Source organism: Cottoperca gobio, chromosome 20, assembly GCF_900634415.1.
Source record: "Cottoperca gobio chromosome 20, fCotGob3.1, whole genome shotgun sequence".
NCBI classification, from domain to species: domain Eukaryota; kingdom Metazoa; phylum Chordata; class Actinopteri; order Perciformes; family Bovichtidae; genus Cottoperca; species Cottoperca gobio.
The window spans coordinates 1,939,119-1,955,043 of NC_041374.1; the positions used below are offsets into that span (position 1 = coordinate 1,939,119).

A 15,925-nucleotide genomic window follows, 5' to 3' on the forward strand; every position below is an offset into this window, starting at 1 on the left:
GTTACATGTGCAGTTACAAACACTATGTAGCTGTTATGGCTTAAGTTTTCTGCATCCTTGCCTCGGCTGGACCACAGCAATATTATTTAAAGTATGACGCTGCGACATACCAGTATTGACGATATCTGTGATATTTAAAAATTAAATATAATATATATTTTAATATTATGTTATATTATACAACATTTTAATAATACACGTGATAATATTGTAGCACCTCTTTAAATAATTGTTTCTTTTTTTGTACACTTTTGTAATAAAGACAAATTTAAAGATACATTTCACTGAAAGCATTTCTATTTATTTATTTGTATTTCTATCGATACATATAGGGATGATATTGTTATTTTGAATCATTTTGGCCACGTTAATTGTGTAGTGAAAATCTGATACTAATATCAGAGTCGTGCTTCTTGAGTTCACATTCGGAACAAAGGCTCGATGATGAAGGTTATTTGTAGAATGTAAATGTAGTGTCAGAGGGATGTTTGGACAAGAAACAAGTCAAAAAGGAAACACGTGTTACTTCAGTCCATTTAATGGAGACATTTTGAGGTAACAGTACACAGGTGACTGTTGTAAGACAGAAGAAGAGTGCACAGTTTGTATAGTATTGCACACACCTGACACTGTATCTACCATACATATGCCTTTCACACCAATACACTGGCGAGGCTATAACTTCAAGACAATCAGTGATAAGTGAATTAATGATTAATCAGGTATTTAAAATCATTTCTTCTATTCTCTTCTAGCATTCTGTACATGGGGTAGGCAGAAAAAAATAAGAACAGTTTGTATCACTACAGTATTTACACATTTCCAATTACAGTGATCCACATTTTCTATCTTTAAGATACATGACACTGTACATACATTGTTATTCTCTACTTGTGCATAGTGCTTTCGGTTCGCATCGCAAATTTGTTCAGGCCAAAGTAGGACGAGCACGCACGAGAGCTGAGACGCAGCCAATCAACACAACGACTTCAATAAACATCCTGGAAATGGCTACCGGGACATGTGTTAGAGGAAGAGACATGCTGGAGCCGGTCGTGGACAACTCATTCATATATCGTATTTGTTTTGATGCCATGAGAAGAAACTCCTAAATGTGGAACCTCAGTTTGTAGTTTCCACATGTGTAGCCAGTTTGTAATAAGATTCATTGGTTACCAGCCAAATAGTAACAGCACAAGATTCATGTCGGTTATTAAAGTAGAATAACTTTGGTTTATTGTAATATACTTTGCATTTATATTTATAGCAACTTTCTCTTTTATTTCTTATACATACATACAGAACTAAGGTCATGTATGGTGTTTGCCAGCATGTTATGGAGCGTCTTACTCGCTGACCAGTCTCTGCACATTTCATGGGCAAAAGGAGAATTGTTGAATTGTGTTCACATTCACTCGACTGCTCCGGCGAGCTCCGCCAGTGTGATTGTTTCCCAAGGGACCAACCACTACCGCCAATGACCAACAGCCATCGTTGGTAACTGGTTCATTAGAATAAGGCCTTCTCGCAGCACACATTTTGACTTGTCAAGGTAGAAAAAGCACGGGTGTTGCTAATGACACTAACGATGGCTGTGTTCTCTTCAAGTGTTCCAGTGGGAGTTCCAGTGAGCAGCGAGTACGAGACCAGGAAACTCAAATCAAAGCAGATAAATGGAAATATTTACGCCTGTGCTTTTCCTACCGTGACGAGTCCAAATCTCTTCCTTGATAAAGGTATATTAAGAAAGGGACGTGAGATGCATTCCCTCAACAGCACAAATATTTGGCTTTTAATAACTCACCCAGAGGTAAAGCAGCACACACACTAACATAAACCAGAGTACTGGAGTTCACAGGGATTGAATATGGAACATTTTGGGAAATACCCTTTTATTTTGCCTTGTGAAGGTTCATGATGTGTTTCGTCTAGTTTAGCTCAAAGGCTTCAAGCATTGCACATAATTTAAGATGGATTAAAAGATATATCCTGACCAATCATAGACGTCTTGACAGTTTGACTGTTAAAACAGCACTAACTTTACCTTTGTGCTTAGACTGTAACAATGCAGTACATGTGTGCTAGGTGCACAAAGACGTCTCTATGTGTGTATATATATTTCATTTATTTATTGTATTATATTTTTAAAAAATATATATATTGAGTCCAAAGAAATATAAATAAAAATATGTATTCATGTCTGCATCTGTATAAGTGTAACTGCCATCAAAACATAAAGTAATTCAACAATAATCATGATTTATATTTGAATCCCATCGTCTAACTGTTAATGGTCTGGGTGGGAAAGTCCTCAAATCTGCAGGAACATTTATGAAAGCATTTCAATAACACGCAAGTGGAAGTGCAACAAACCACATTATTGAATCATGATAAATATAAAATGAAATATAAATGAATTGTGTAAAAATATACAGTGTTATTACATGGAAAATAAAAACAAATATTCAATCATTATTCTACGAAAGAGGTCATTATGTTTATAATTGATGTGAATGGCTGCTGTTAAAATGCACTTCAAGTGTTACCCGCGTCTCCTTCTACCTTCAGATATCAAAACAGAAAGAAAACACACCGACTGAGGGCTTCCTTATGAATTATCACCATGAATATAGTTTATATATATATGTAGACTAAGTATTGCACACAATCATCCCACAGTCAGTGTTTAGATCTACCGTCTAGCTGCTACATTTCTCTTCTCCACGTTCTTCTCGACAGGAAGCTGAAGCAGCTGAGCTCAGATTCAGTGACGACCTCCATCACTAACTCATTCCTCTAAATGTTGCATCTATGAACGCCTCACTATGGACCATTAACTCAAATAACACCAGTCGGCCGTATGTAGCTACTGATGTGAAGTTCTGGCCATCTTCCCACAGGACACATTAACACAAAGACTTCAGCTGAGTTCAGACATAATGTGTTAATAATAATAATTAATATAATAATAAAGAGGTTTGATTTCACACTTTGACACAATGTTATTAAAGTCACTTGCACTCAGGATGTTGGCAACATGTAGAACATAAATGAAGATGCAGGTTATGATGGCTGAATCGTATCGTATGTCCTCACATTTAAAAGAGTGAGTCTGAGCATCTCATTGGTAGAAGGACGACTGTGTTGTTGTTGTTGTTGTTGTTGTCTAGTCGGCGTAGATGATGAATCCAGAGAAGGTGCTGTACTTGTTGTTGTTGCCTCCATGAGCTTTGCCTCCGTCTAGTTTAATGTAGACCTCGTCTCCCGGCTCCAGATGCAGCACAGCGCTGTTACTGGCATAGTCATAGTTCTGGTCCGCATCCTGGGCGATGGCACTGGCACGCACCTGCAGGATGCACACACACACACACACACACACACACATAAACATTTAAAAGCCCAAAAAGTCTGAAAGTTGAAATGTTTATGACATCGCACATGTTGTAAGGTGTTGCACGCTGTGTACACTTTCAGACCCTGGCGAGTCCTCGGCCGCGGCGGACGAGCTGATCAACATTGTGACAGTTTTGTCCTAAAGGGTCAAAGGAGTAATAGACTAAATGGAAAGGTTTATCCTCCGGGCTCAGTAAAGGTCTCGCAAACTGCCCAGTGGATTTTGATACTTTTTTGTCTACAAGAAATACACGACATGATGGCGGTGCGTGACCAAATGTCATGTGATCAAAACAGATATTAGAATTCATTCTTAGGAGTTTAAGACACAAAGCATAAACTGCAACATCCCCACGTTCTGTCTGTTTCCCTACTGTCACTCTCAGTCACACACACACACACACACACACACACACACACACACACACACACACACACACACACACACACGTCATTATTTAACGGCTGACCTGTAAACATGTATGAATATAATTTGGTTTTCACAGCTGTTTTCAGGACTCAACCTGAATGATATGAGACATCAACTACAGGAACTTAGACTTAGACTTTAAAATGGTCATCCCTACCCTGTGACAACTCATAGATCACATGACTGCAGCTTCACAGATCCACAGTGAAGTCAGAGCAATGAAGAGGCTTTAAACCAAATACAAGAAAAGCCAGAACAGCAAATATCAGCGAGGTAACTTAGTGGTCGTGTGCATGCTTCACATCTGTGAGGTCATGGGTTCATCCCCCGACATTTCCATGTGTGTGTTGGCTGGCCTGTCACTCCTGTGGTTGCTCATGTCCATCAAGGTTGTCCTCTGTTTGTGGCTCCACTATTAGATACGTAAACTGTTTCAAAACAACCAAGTTTAAAGCTGAAACATTCAGCAACAAGGACAGAACTTAGTCAACCTGCATTACTTACTTCTGTAAGGTTGTGATGTCACAACTATAGGTAGGACGTGCCGCTACACACTGCATAGAGACCGAGCGTGTGGCTGCGTAAGACCCAGAAACACTGACCAATCACAGCAGAGTGGGCTTTTTTTGGGGGTGGGGCTTAAAGAGACGAAACACAAACATAATGTGTTCTTTGAACATTAATGCATGTCAACAACCCAAAATACAAGTAATAAGAAATATTGAGCTCTGCCAACTACGAGCAATTGGCGACAACAGTAATTGGCAAATAGCCAATCAAATTGCAGCGAGGCAACAGACAGTTGGCATCAACTCTGTGCCATTCTTTAAACACCTGATCATTCACCTGTATGCTGTCGGGGATGTTTAGTGATGTGTACGCACATCTCATGCTCCTCTATGCAACTGCAATACAATGATTACTGAAATACATAATGTTTCTTATGCCCAAGAAAATAAAGTTAGTTAAACACCATTTAAGAAAAGCAATATTCCAGCTGAGTCAGCAGAGACTGATGTGATGGAGTCTCTTAAGGCTCTGCTTCAACTTAACTTATCTGCTGTGAACTGAAGTATTATTCAAACGCTGTCCATTAGAAGTTATCTTCATACTAATTTGCAGAAACAAATACACTTTGAAAGAAATGTAATTCTGTTCTCTATCAACATTAACTCTAAATGTTGATACTGAACACGTCAGCAAAATGTTCAGAGACAACAAACCTGCATGTAGCAACCTAGCCAACTATTTAACAGGATATGACCTTCAGGTCTCCGGCACCACAGTGCTGTACACGGGACAGTGTGGTGCACATATGCAGCTCTTCCTACACTAGAAAACACAATCCAGCAATTATGTTTCCACAATAAGCATCCGCCACCCACCTTCCTAATGTGACAAGCACTCAGCTCAGTTATTTCAGATTGTACATCTTTCAGCTCCCTGAGCTCCTTGTGTAAAAGCCATATGACCTTCGCTCTAGGAACGTCTTTTTGCTCTCTCGAGTGCAAAGACAAGTCCAAACCACAACAACTTCACAATGCCACATTAGGAGGCAGACAGTCGGGTAATGTGATCAGTACAGCGACCCGACTTTGAGCTTGTCGGCTGTCCTGAAGGTTCAAGACTCCAAATGAATCCGCCTCCTCCAATATCCCCGTCCAGCTCACTTAGAAACCTTTGAACCAAAGTGGTAAAGTGTGTCGCGGCTCAACACGTGTTCTGTGTATGCTGACAGGCAGGATTCTGAGGTGGCGAATTGGAATACGTTTCAGTAATAGCCAATCACTGGAGCTCCTCGTCCCGTGTACAAGAAGCAGAGCAATTAAACGAGTCCGAGGAGGAAACTGAAGCGTCACGAGGTATAATATATTCAAGCATTCTTACTGTGTGTTCACGCAGTGGTCATGTTTGGGCTTTCAGCGCATAATAAAACCAATACTGCAAACACTGAGAGACATGGAAACTGATCTCCTCTCACGAAATGTGTGAGGAGATGTTTTGGGGGGGACAATTTAAAATATAAAATTTCCCAAGAGCTTTGAGGGACCAAAAGCACACAAAGGTCCATTACCATCCGATTCTGCTGCTTTGAGTTTGTTTGAACGTCTAATACGACCTCTGTTCACTGACAGGACGGGACCGGCCGTGTGAGTCGTGACGGTCAAGAAGGAAAAGCCTGACATTGTGCGATATTATATTTTGACCAGTTCTTGGTCAATAACTTTCTCATCCTAACGACGACACTTGAGACCTTTACAGTCATCTGGGATCCTTTATATGCACTGAACATATATATACATGTATAGTCCAATAACACCTCCTGTTGATTTCTACATTAACAATTCAGACTTGTTTTTCTGTGAGATTCAAACACAAGTCCTGCTTTATATTTGACATTTTTCTTATTAGTAGCTAATGGTTGAAATAATCGTATTACTTTTATTTGTTATTTTGTATATTTCATTGGCAGCAAACCTCATTTTAGAGTATAAAAGCAATAAAAAACATAGAAGATGAAGGAGACTAGACTCTGACGGTATGAATCTGACTACAGACTACTGTCCACGTCCTCGTCTCGTACCAACAGTCAGTGTCCCCTCGACTGTGATTGTTTAACCAGCAGGTTAATTTCCCTAAATGTGAATGAACCAAACACTGGGTCGTTGTTAAAGGTCACAGGAATCAGTTTACAACTATTATTTGTAATAGTGTTTGAGAAAGAAATGATCCACTGCTTGTACGTTCAGTTTAAAATAGAATGTGAGTGTTGAATAAATGAGTCAATAATATCATTTCATTATTCCTCCATAAAAAGGACAAAGTTCACAACAGCACAAAGTTGTGACGGCCGTCCTGTGTTGTATCATGTCCCCAACATCTTCTGTCAGCTGGCAGCTCTTCATCATACAACCTGCAGTACACACTTAAGTCCTGCATTCAGATTGTTGCAGCGGTTTAGATTTAACAGCGTCACAATAACATAAACATATGTTATAGTATTTTATATAATATCCAACAGAGAGGATGTCGATGTCGATGTGTTGCAGGAACAAACACATGCTGAAGTGAAGCAGCAGTTTAGATGTCTGAACAACTGAATGCTGTTTTTACATACATGTGAATCAGCAGGACGCAGCGGCTGCATCCCTCTCACCACTGGTTGGTAAGTGTTCTGACGGAGGATGATGTCAGCAAACATCTGGATGTATACGCAGTTCCTATTAATCAAAATGCCTGCTCCCGCTCTCCTTCCTGTACATCGGAGAGGCTCGAGACACCCCTGCTTTGATTTATGTTCAGGTCGTAGATCATTATCTATCATTGCGTGTTATCTTTGGTTAAACTTAGACTTTCTGACAACTACATGACTAGAATTGAGGAGAAGTTGATCCCAGTTATGAGTCGTTCCGTGTTTAGTCTCCTCTCAACAAGAAGGTTCTGGATTCAAAGAACCCCCGGGGAACTGCGGAGGCCTTTCTGCAGGTTTGCATGTTCTCCCCGTGTCACTGTGGGTTTTCTCCCGCAGTCCAAACACATGCAGATTAGGTTAATTGATGACTCCAAAAATGGTCTGCAGGTGTGTTTGTCCCCCCCATGGGCCCATGTGAGCTGGGATCGGCCGCAGCCCCCTGCGACCCTCTAACTGATGGATGCATGGAGCGTGAATAACCTGGTTAAGCGTGACTCTTACACAGCGTGGTGTGAGCGTGTTAACTGTGGGGTCACAAAATATGACAGACTTTTTAAAAATCAACCGCCGAGCTTATTCACCCCCCACCCCCGTCCTTTGTAGGGTTAAAATCCACGATGTTCCAGTTGTGGAACAAAGGGAATGCTTTGAATGCCTGAGATACATTTGTATCCGTCAGTTTAGTCCTCTGGTTGGATGAGAGGCTTATCTTTACTTAATTATCCTCTTGGGTCAGGATTTATTTACCACGATACATACATGAAATATGTTTTACTTAAGTTATTATCAGCCTTTTGTGCAAATAGCCTCTGTCAGATTGATATTTTAGAATTGATATGATTGGAATAATATGTAATTGTTGTATTCTATAGATTAATCTTAAATGTATTTGTCTTTATTTGTTGGTTTAAAAGATTTCAGTGGTGTGGACCAGGAGCATCAGATAGATCATTAACAGCAGTTTTGGAGACGCCTTACCTCACACAGCCTCAAATGCGATAACATAACTGTCACCTACAGAATATCATGTTTTATATGAATCGACGGGCAGATTTCTCCAGATGTTATTGAAAAGGGAGAAAGTCAGAGCACCGTGCACATGCCACATTACTGTCACGGGTTCAATTCCAGCCTTGGGACCTTTGTTGCATGTCATACATGTCGCTCTCTCCCCCCCCAATGTGCAGTGTCTGTCTCCACACTGTCCAGTAAAGGCACACATGGGGGGGGGGGAAAGGAGAAAGTGTAGCCCAGTGTTTGCCCTGCAGAAATCATTGTGAGGACTTTTAGAAGTGAAACACTATGACAGTATATGAATCTTTTATATTAATGATATGTATATTAAAAACTATAGAAACACGTCAAATGATTTTAGAACATCAGTGGTGATTTCCTTTATATGAATCCTTTATATTAATGATATGTATTTTAAAAACAACACTGCACTATAGAAGCAAGTCAAATGATTTTAGAACATCACAATTATTAGAGAAAATGACATTTGTTGATCATTTAAACAGAAATGTGTTTTTTCCCCTCTTATTGAAACATGTCTTTGAGCAGCATTTTGATTTGTCATGGTGTGCGGCTCTGCTGATTTAATCCCAGACATGTTTGCAGTGTCTGCAGCAGCACTACAGCAGCAGGCTGACAGGCAGGAGGGATCTGCTCGGTGGAGCGACGCTGCAACACTGGTTTGCCCCACGGATTAGATCTGCTGCTGACAGCCTGATCACTACAAAGAGCAGGACACTGTGATGGAACAAACACAGATGAGCCAGAGGCAGCAGAGGGCCTCTGTAGATCCCCAGGCTTTATTATTGTTGTTATTATTTCATTTATTATGATTCTGCTTTATATTTGTCTTGTACCATACAGCAAACTATGTGTGGTGGCAGAGGTGTTTCAGAAGCTGACCGCACATCTTCTCCTAATGCCTTTATTTATCAGCTGAAACACACGTGAAAGTTTTACCAGTTAGGACGCTTAGAGTAACATGAGGTGCTTCACGGCAGTGTGAATATCTAGGTGTTCATTCATTAAAGTATTTATATTATAACATATGATGCATTTCTTCAGCTTAGAGCAGATACAATGTTATTATGCTTTATTATAATGTGTTAAAAGCATGACAAATGTAAGAACTCTTATATATTTAAGTATAATTCTTTATGAAGACCTCTTTACTTAGGCTTACAGTTTTTATTGCAGGATTAAATAAATCAAAATTGACATTGTATTTTTTTACCTTCAATGTGATTATTGGGAGAAATGGAAAAGAGAAATTGAGAACAGAGAAGTGGCTACAGAGAAAGCAGATTAAATAAGTGTCATATATCAGATGTATAAAAGGTCACAGGGCTCCTGCAGCACTGTGACCTTTTGAATTCAGTTTAGATGCTTCCAGAGAGATCAGGGGAACTTAACATGTTAGAGCCTCTCTGACCAGTCTCCATAAGGACTACAGTAATTACCTATGGCCCATGACACACACATACACAGATCCCCCTAATAATAACAACATGCCTGAACTATAGTCGATAGTTCACTTTATAATCAGGCAGTATCTGATGTGTGCAGGTTATTTAAGTGGAGTGATAACTCCATTAACTCGCGCGTAAAAAGGGTTTTAATCTCACACAGCTATCACCGGGGGGAGCACGCGTACACCTTCAGGCCGCTCAGTGTGTGTTACCTGGTTGTTTTTGCACAGATCAGCCCACATGCTGGTGCCGTCCCCTCCGCGCATCAGGACATGGTAAGTGAAGAAATAAATCCCGGGGATGGAGCACGTGAACTTCCCGGTGGTCGGATCGTAGTGGTTTCCCAGGTTGGTCACCACGTCGTCGAATTTGAGCACCTCGTAGCCCTCATGTTGCTTTTTCAGCCCTGCGTAAAAGGCAATCTTGGGCACGGTGCTGTAGGTCGCCGCGCTTATTGCACCGGCAGCTGTACCGGATCCCGGAGGTCCTGGTAAACCAGGTCTTCCCGGTTCACCCTTCTCTCCAGGTGTTCCCGCCGGACCTGGCGCTCCCGGCTCACCGGGAGGTCCCCTTGGACCTGCTTTACCCGGACGACCTGATTCCCCTTTCGGACCTTGGATAAAAGTGGGTAAAGACTGCACGAGGCTGTTGTCTCGGACCGTGTCCGTCGTGGCCGTGCTGGTCGGAGATTTGGTGCCGTACGGGTCGCACACCATCCTGCAGGTACCGAGCATCTCGTAGTGCGCCGCCGTCCCCGCTGAGTTGACCAGAACCGGGATGAGGATGACTAAAACCAGAACCATAACGACCCCTAGGACCCCTGCCACTACCAGCCGCTTCCTGCCGACCAGCCGCGTCAGCGCAGGGCGATCCGGTTGTCTGCTTTTGGGTGAAATCTTGCTGGCTGGAGAGGTACCCTTTAAAGAGAAAAAAATGTAGCGGAGCTACACTTTGTGGGTGATTAATTAACTTTTTAAAGCACAGCCCCCCTCCCCTCGGCGTCCTCGTCCCTTTTCTCTCCACACTTTTCTGCTGATGTGCTACTTATTCAACACTCTCTAAAAGTTCTTACTGGTCGGTGATTTCCAAAAGCACTGGATTCAGCATCTCTGAAATCCAGACATGGGGTCTGGCCCCTCTTTGATCCACAGGTCCCGAAACAAAGTGTTTGTACAGCAGCTGAACTCTTAAGGTGGATCAGGGCCAGTTAGACCGTCTGCCTCATATAGAGCGCGCAAAGAGTCAAAGCGCAGATACTCGGCAGGAGCAAGCAAATCAGAGAGAGGGGGGGGGAAGAGAGAGAGAGAGAGAGAGAGAGAGAGAGAGAGAGAGAGAGAGAGAGAGAGAGAGAGAGAGAGAGAGAGAGACTATAAATGAATAAATGGGGTTATATTGCATTCTATAGAATCAGAATCTCGTTATCCACTTAGAGATCAGATCCTTCCTCCTATAATAAAGTAGTTTGTTTATGGAGGTGTCCACCACATTACTCTCTGCTCTGTTCATTAACCCTATCTTGACTATTTGTTTTCTTCCATGTGTGCCATGTTGTCCATCTCCCTCTTTCATAAGAGACTTGTTGGCTGCAGAGCTGAACAAATCCAACTTACTTACGTTACAAACATATTAGTTGGTTTTCACTGTGTTAGCAACGACCGCCAATATTCACATTGTTCTGTAACTCTATACACACTTGAATAGCTTGACACTGCGAAACTAAATGTGTAAACGGATCACAGCCTGGAGGTAATGTAGCTCACAATGTATCTCCGTACTCGCAGTAGTCTGTTGATCAGCGCTGCACCACTCAGGAGGGGCCATGTCACATGTGATAAAGTACTTTTTACTTCTGATAACACGTCTGTACTCAAGTACACTTCTAACTGCAGGACTTTTACCTGCGATGGAGATATTTGACATTGTTTTATTGTTACTTGTACTCATGTAAAGGGTCAAACAGCTGCTGATAACATGATGCTTTACAAACAAACTCTGCAGCTGGACAAGCCGTGGCTGTCACCTTTATATAGAATGTGAATCTGAATAAAGGGATAACTTGACATTGGGAGGGACATGTCCATACCGTCCATACCCCAAATCTACGCCTATGAACAAAGTCATTTGTCTTGTGGAACAGGAGAACGCAGAGGCAGTATTGATGCCACTAAAATCAAACTAACCTCGTCGTCTCTTCATTAGGCTTCCAAACGTCCACTTATCGCGAGTCCCTGAAAATGAGCTGTGAAGGTAACAGAGGATCATTGCATTGGCACTTCACTCAATATCGGCACGCTGAATGATAAATTGCTGCGGAGGTTCTTATAGGAGGCACACACAAAGGCGAGGGACTGAAACTGGACACCGTAATAATAATGATAACAATCATAAACTTTATCCACAGAGCACTTTTTAGAAAACAAATGTTTCAAAGTGCTTCACGAGGCAATAAATGCAAGATGAATGAAGATAAGTAACAACAATAGATTCCTTATTAAAACAGAGCAGAGCAAAAAGATCAAGTAATAGTTCAATATTCAAACAAACACACGCCGTAACAGCGCTTATTTATCTGTGTACACATGCGACATACGTGCAGATACAGACGAACATGTCATCTGTAAAGTCTTTATTGTTAAGTTTTATAGAAAAAGTGTTTAGGGGTCCTTCCAGCACAAGAGAAACATTGGACCTGGAAACATCAAGAAGCTACTGACGCACGCTCTGCGGCCAGTGGAAGCTCTGAAGGTGTAGGTGAAGGTGTAGGTGAGGTGCTACAGGCAAATACCAGCTGCTGTGTGAGCGTCTCACTTTAGTGTGTACCTTTAATGCATCCACTCTTTGATTGAGGCTTTTTGCATGTCAGGGTTGACTCTGTGCCTCTGACGGAGCAGGCCTTCAGAGCACAGGTGTTGCTGATGACACTAACGATGTGTTCTCTTCAGGTGAGTCAGCGAGCCATTTAAGTATTTGCACCTGAGCTTCTCCTACCATCAAATGTCCTGCGAAAAAAGGCCTCGTGCTGCGAGCAAAATGTGAAATCAAATAACTCAACGAGAGGGGAAAGTGACATTAACAATGTTGTCTTGCATCACATCTGATATCGTATGTATAATATGACATACCCTCCCTCATGCTGTGTCATCACATCTGATATCGTATGTATAATATGACATACCCTCCCTCATGCTGTGTCATCACATCTGATATCGTATGTTTAATATGACACCCTCCCTCATGCTGTGTGACAAACTGGAGGTGGAGTTTGATCAGATGATGAAAACATGCATTATTCTAATTATTATATTTACCTCTGCTGCACATGTTTAAACTGTTTCATGTGCGATATTAAATCACTTGCAGAGTTCAGGAGTGTTCTTTCATTTCCCAGGACGACAGCAGCAGCAGCAGCAGCAGCAATCCAATACTGACAAAGATCACTGCTGCTGTTTACAACATATTTAGTTTGCTCTTCTGTGTTTTCCTAAAGCTCCATGTAGTAGTTATAAATGCAGTGGGTACATAATGAAGGGATTTATAATAAGTATCTTGTTTCGTTAGATTGAGAAGGTAACCAGCGCCATGTCTTTTTTTCAAACTATGGAAAATGTTTAAATGCTTTGGTCATTAAGTAAAGCTCATCCTGTGGTGGGGGGGCGGGGGCGAGGGGAGGCTTGCATCTCTGCCCTGTGTCACCACCCTCATTAAAGTGGCACTGTGCAGCCCACCTTAGACAATCAAGCCTGCCCTAACACACACGCCACCTATAAATCACCTCATGGAAATCAATGGGCTTTAGTTAGCCTGGGACTCATTGTGTCCTTGGAAAGGTGTGAGATGAATTGAGATGAAGTGAGAACAAAACAGGAACAACATCCACCAAAAGGGACGGAGGAGGAAAAAAAAACCCCCCCAAAAGAGTGCAGCGGTGTGTTTACACTTAGCTTTAGGGTGGAGGTGAGAGTCGGTGATATGTAGGTCACTGACCCATATTCATTTGGCTTAATGATGCTTTCTAACTGACTCTGATAAAACAATTGAAAGGCAGCAGAGGAAGAGTCAGGTTGCCATTATCACTTCCTCTCAAGAGATGGATGGAGGTCTTAAACGAAGGCTCCCATATTGAATGTTCCTTTTAATTCAGGAAACTTTCTGCACAACTTTCTGCACACGCTGTTGTACGTATGTTTTATTGAAGGGCGGATGCAAATCGTACAATCAAGGCATCTCTTCTCAATGCTCTCTTTATTAAAGATGCACCTGGAGATGAGTCTTCTGAATTCACTTGGGGCATTTACATCTGCACGAGGTGGAACACCGCAGTTTGTTTGCTCCTCTCGCCGAAAGTGCCTAAAAGCTATTTTGCCAATGAAGCTCCCAACATGAGGCAGCCGGGCGGAGTCTGTGCGGCTGCTGTCGCTGTTGGAAACATATTTGTGTCTTTATGAAACATTATGGAGATTGAAAACTCCTATTTTCAGACCTCATTGTGTTCTTTGGTGTCTCTGAGAAGATATAACTGTAGTGAAACAAAGTGGGAATGATACATGACACATTGGTACGGCTGTATATTAATCTGAAATGAAGGATACAAGAGGAGACATTGTTTTTGATAGTTTATTATAATATTATTGAAGTGTTCGATACAGTGAGCATGAGGAACTTTGGTTATATTTTGGCCTGTGATAAAAGCATGAGGATTTAAAATAAAATGGATTATATGGATTGAAATGTGACGGACACTTGGTGAAGCTTTGAACAATAAGTTAACGAGAGAGCATGTGGAGTCGACTCTCAGAGGGCCAAGTCACAGAAGGGTTGTGCAACGTTTTAACACCAAAGGAATCAAAACATTCTTATCCAGAGCGACTTACAGTGAACTAAGTACAGGGGCAGTCTCCCTGGAGCAACTCAGGTTAAGTGCCTTGCTCAGGGGTACAATGGTGGCAGCCTGGTGTTGAACTCCCGACCTTCTAGTGTTTTGTTTGGAAGGCGTACCACTAGACCACTAGACCTCTAGCTCTGCACCTGTAGCTCAATCTGCACGTGTTTCTTTTCCTCTGTCATCGTTCTGCCTCCTGTGTTCTTGGTGCAAAGGCAACATTTATACTTTGACACGTGACACGTGGAAAAAAAGGCAAATGGCAATCAGCTGCGAGACTTTATGGGTTTTGGTGCTTTCAGCGGCACAAATCAACTCTTTGTGAAGTTGCTCTCTGGGATGAACTGAGCCCGCTCGCTCAATCTTACAGATAATAGTGATGCGTGTATTTAAAAGGTGTTTGCTTGTTGGTATAGTAATGAAACTGAGGGAAGAACATTCATAAAGTACCTGCTAACACATCTGAAATGACCTGCACATGTGTCAAAATGCATTTCCTGTTTAAAATGTGTGTGAATACTGAACGCTGAGATAAAGTGCTGCATACAGAGAAATGTGAAGCTCAAACGCACTGCTGAACACATGGATTGAATGAGAGGCAGAACTGCTTCACATGAAGATGCTGAGATATACTTTAAGAAATATATTTGAACAGAATGAGTTTTAGTAGACTTGTGACGTTGAAGTCGTAGAACTTCAGCGTGCAGTGGGTAAGTGGGATCTCCTCCCACCAGAACATCCATCTATACTCAGGCACAGTGGAATACAAACTATATTTAACGCTCCATATTCAGAAACATAATTCACACATGTCATTGAGATACAAAACGTTTGTTTTTATAATAATAATAATAATAATAATAATAATAATAATAATAAAAAGGAGGAAGAAGAAGAAGAAGAAAAGGCACATGCAGTGAGTCTGAGCGGCAGACGTCTCCGTCCAGGTCTTCACTTGTTCTTGGCGGCCAGAGGTTTGCGGCTGATCTTCTTCGTCTTATCGTTGCTCTTCTTCGGAGGTTCTGGGTTGGCCTGCATGTGTCTGCCGTAGAGACTGAGGAGAAGGAGGGAGGGGAGGGGGGGGGACACGTAGACGAGAAGAGGAGAACAAATCAGTGGTGTAATAAATTAAAATAATGTGTTCCAAACACTATAAACAGCTGAGGTTGATGCAAGGTCCGATGAATGGCAGAGCAGGAGGTTCTGAACGTTCCCATCCCTCTGTCAAATAAAGCTCCAGGGAGAACACTGATTGGCTGCTCGTGTGTTTCCGTGTTATAAAGCTAACGTCGAATACAATTCCTGCTTCCTGTTTTTGCTGACTGTCGTCCCTGTAGCCGACCATCACCCGTTCAGACGCAGGCACTGCCACGGAGACGGCTGCTGGCGTCTTAGTGGTCAACAACATTGCTGGCACGCAATCACTGTGATCCTCAGCTGCCAAATAGTGGCCGACAGTTTAATTGGAACAAATACAGAAACACCGAATATTCACACGGCATACATATAGAGTCATAACTTATTAGTGTCGATTACTGCTGAGTGGT

The 15,925-nt window shown here is 41.9% G+C and overlaps 2 protein-coding genes across 2 annotated transcripts in view; both read right to left on the bottom strand.

Annotated features, from left to right (window-relative positions):
• Positions 1–531: 531 nt before the first annotated feature.
• On the bottom strand, positions 532–10,655 carry c1ql3a (complement component 1, q subcomponent-like 3a). Its single transcript, XM_029457800.1, has 2 exons — positions 9,712–10,655; positions 532–3,346 (listed from the first exon to the last, which is right to left on the bottom strand). Exons 1-2 carry the CDS (start codon positions 10,300–10,302, stop codon positions 3,167–3,169), a joined length of 771 nt encoding a protein of 256 aa, XP_029313660.1. The 5' UTR covers positions 10,303–10,655; the 3' UTR covers positions 532–3,166.
• A 3,444-nt stretch (positions 10,656–14,099) lies between these two features.
• Positions 14,100–15,925, bottom strand: part of rsu1 (Ras suppressor protein 1) — a 26,151-nt gene continuing 24,325 nt past the window's right edge. Inside the window, exon 9 of the mRNA XM_029458162.1 lies at positions 14,100–15,432. Within this exon, the coding sequence (XP_029314022.1) occupies positions 15,330–15,432 (103 nt within the window). The 3' untranslated portion in view covers positions 14,100–15,329. The remainder of the gene's footprint in view (positions 15,433–15,925) is intronic.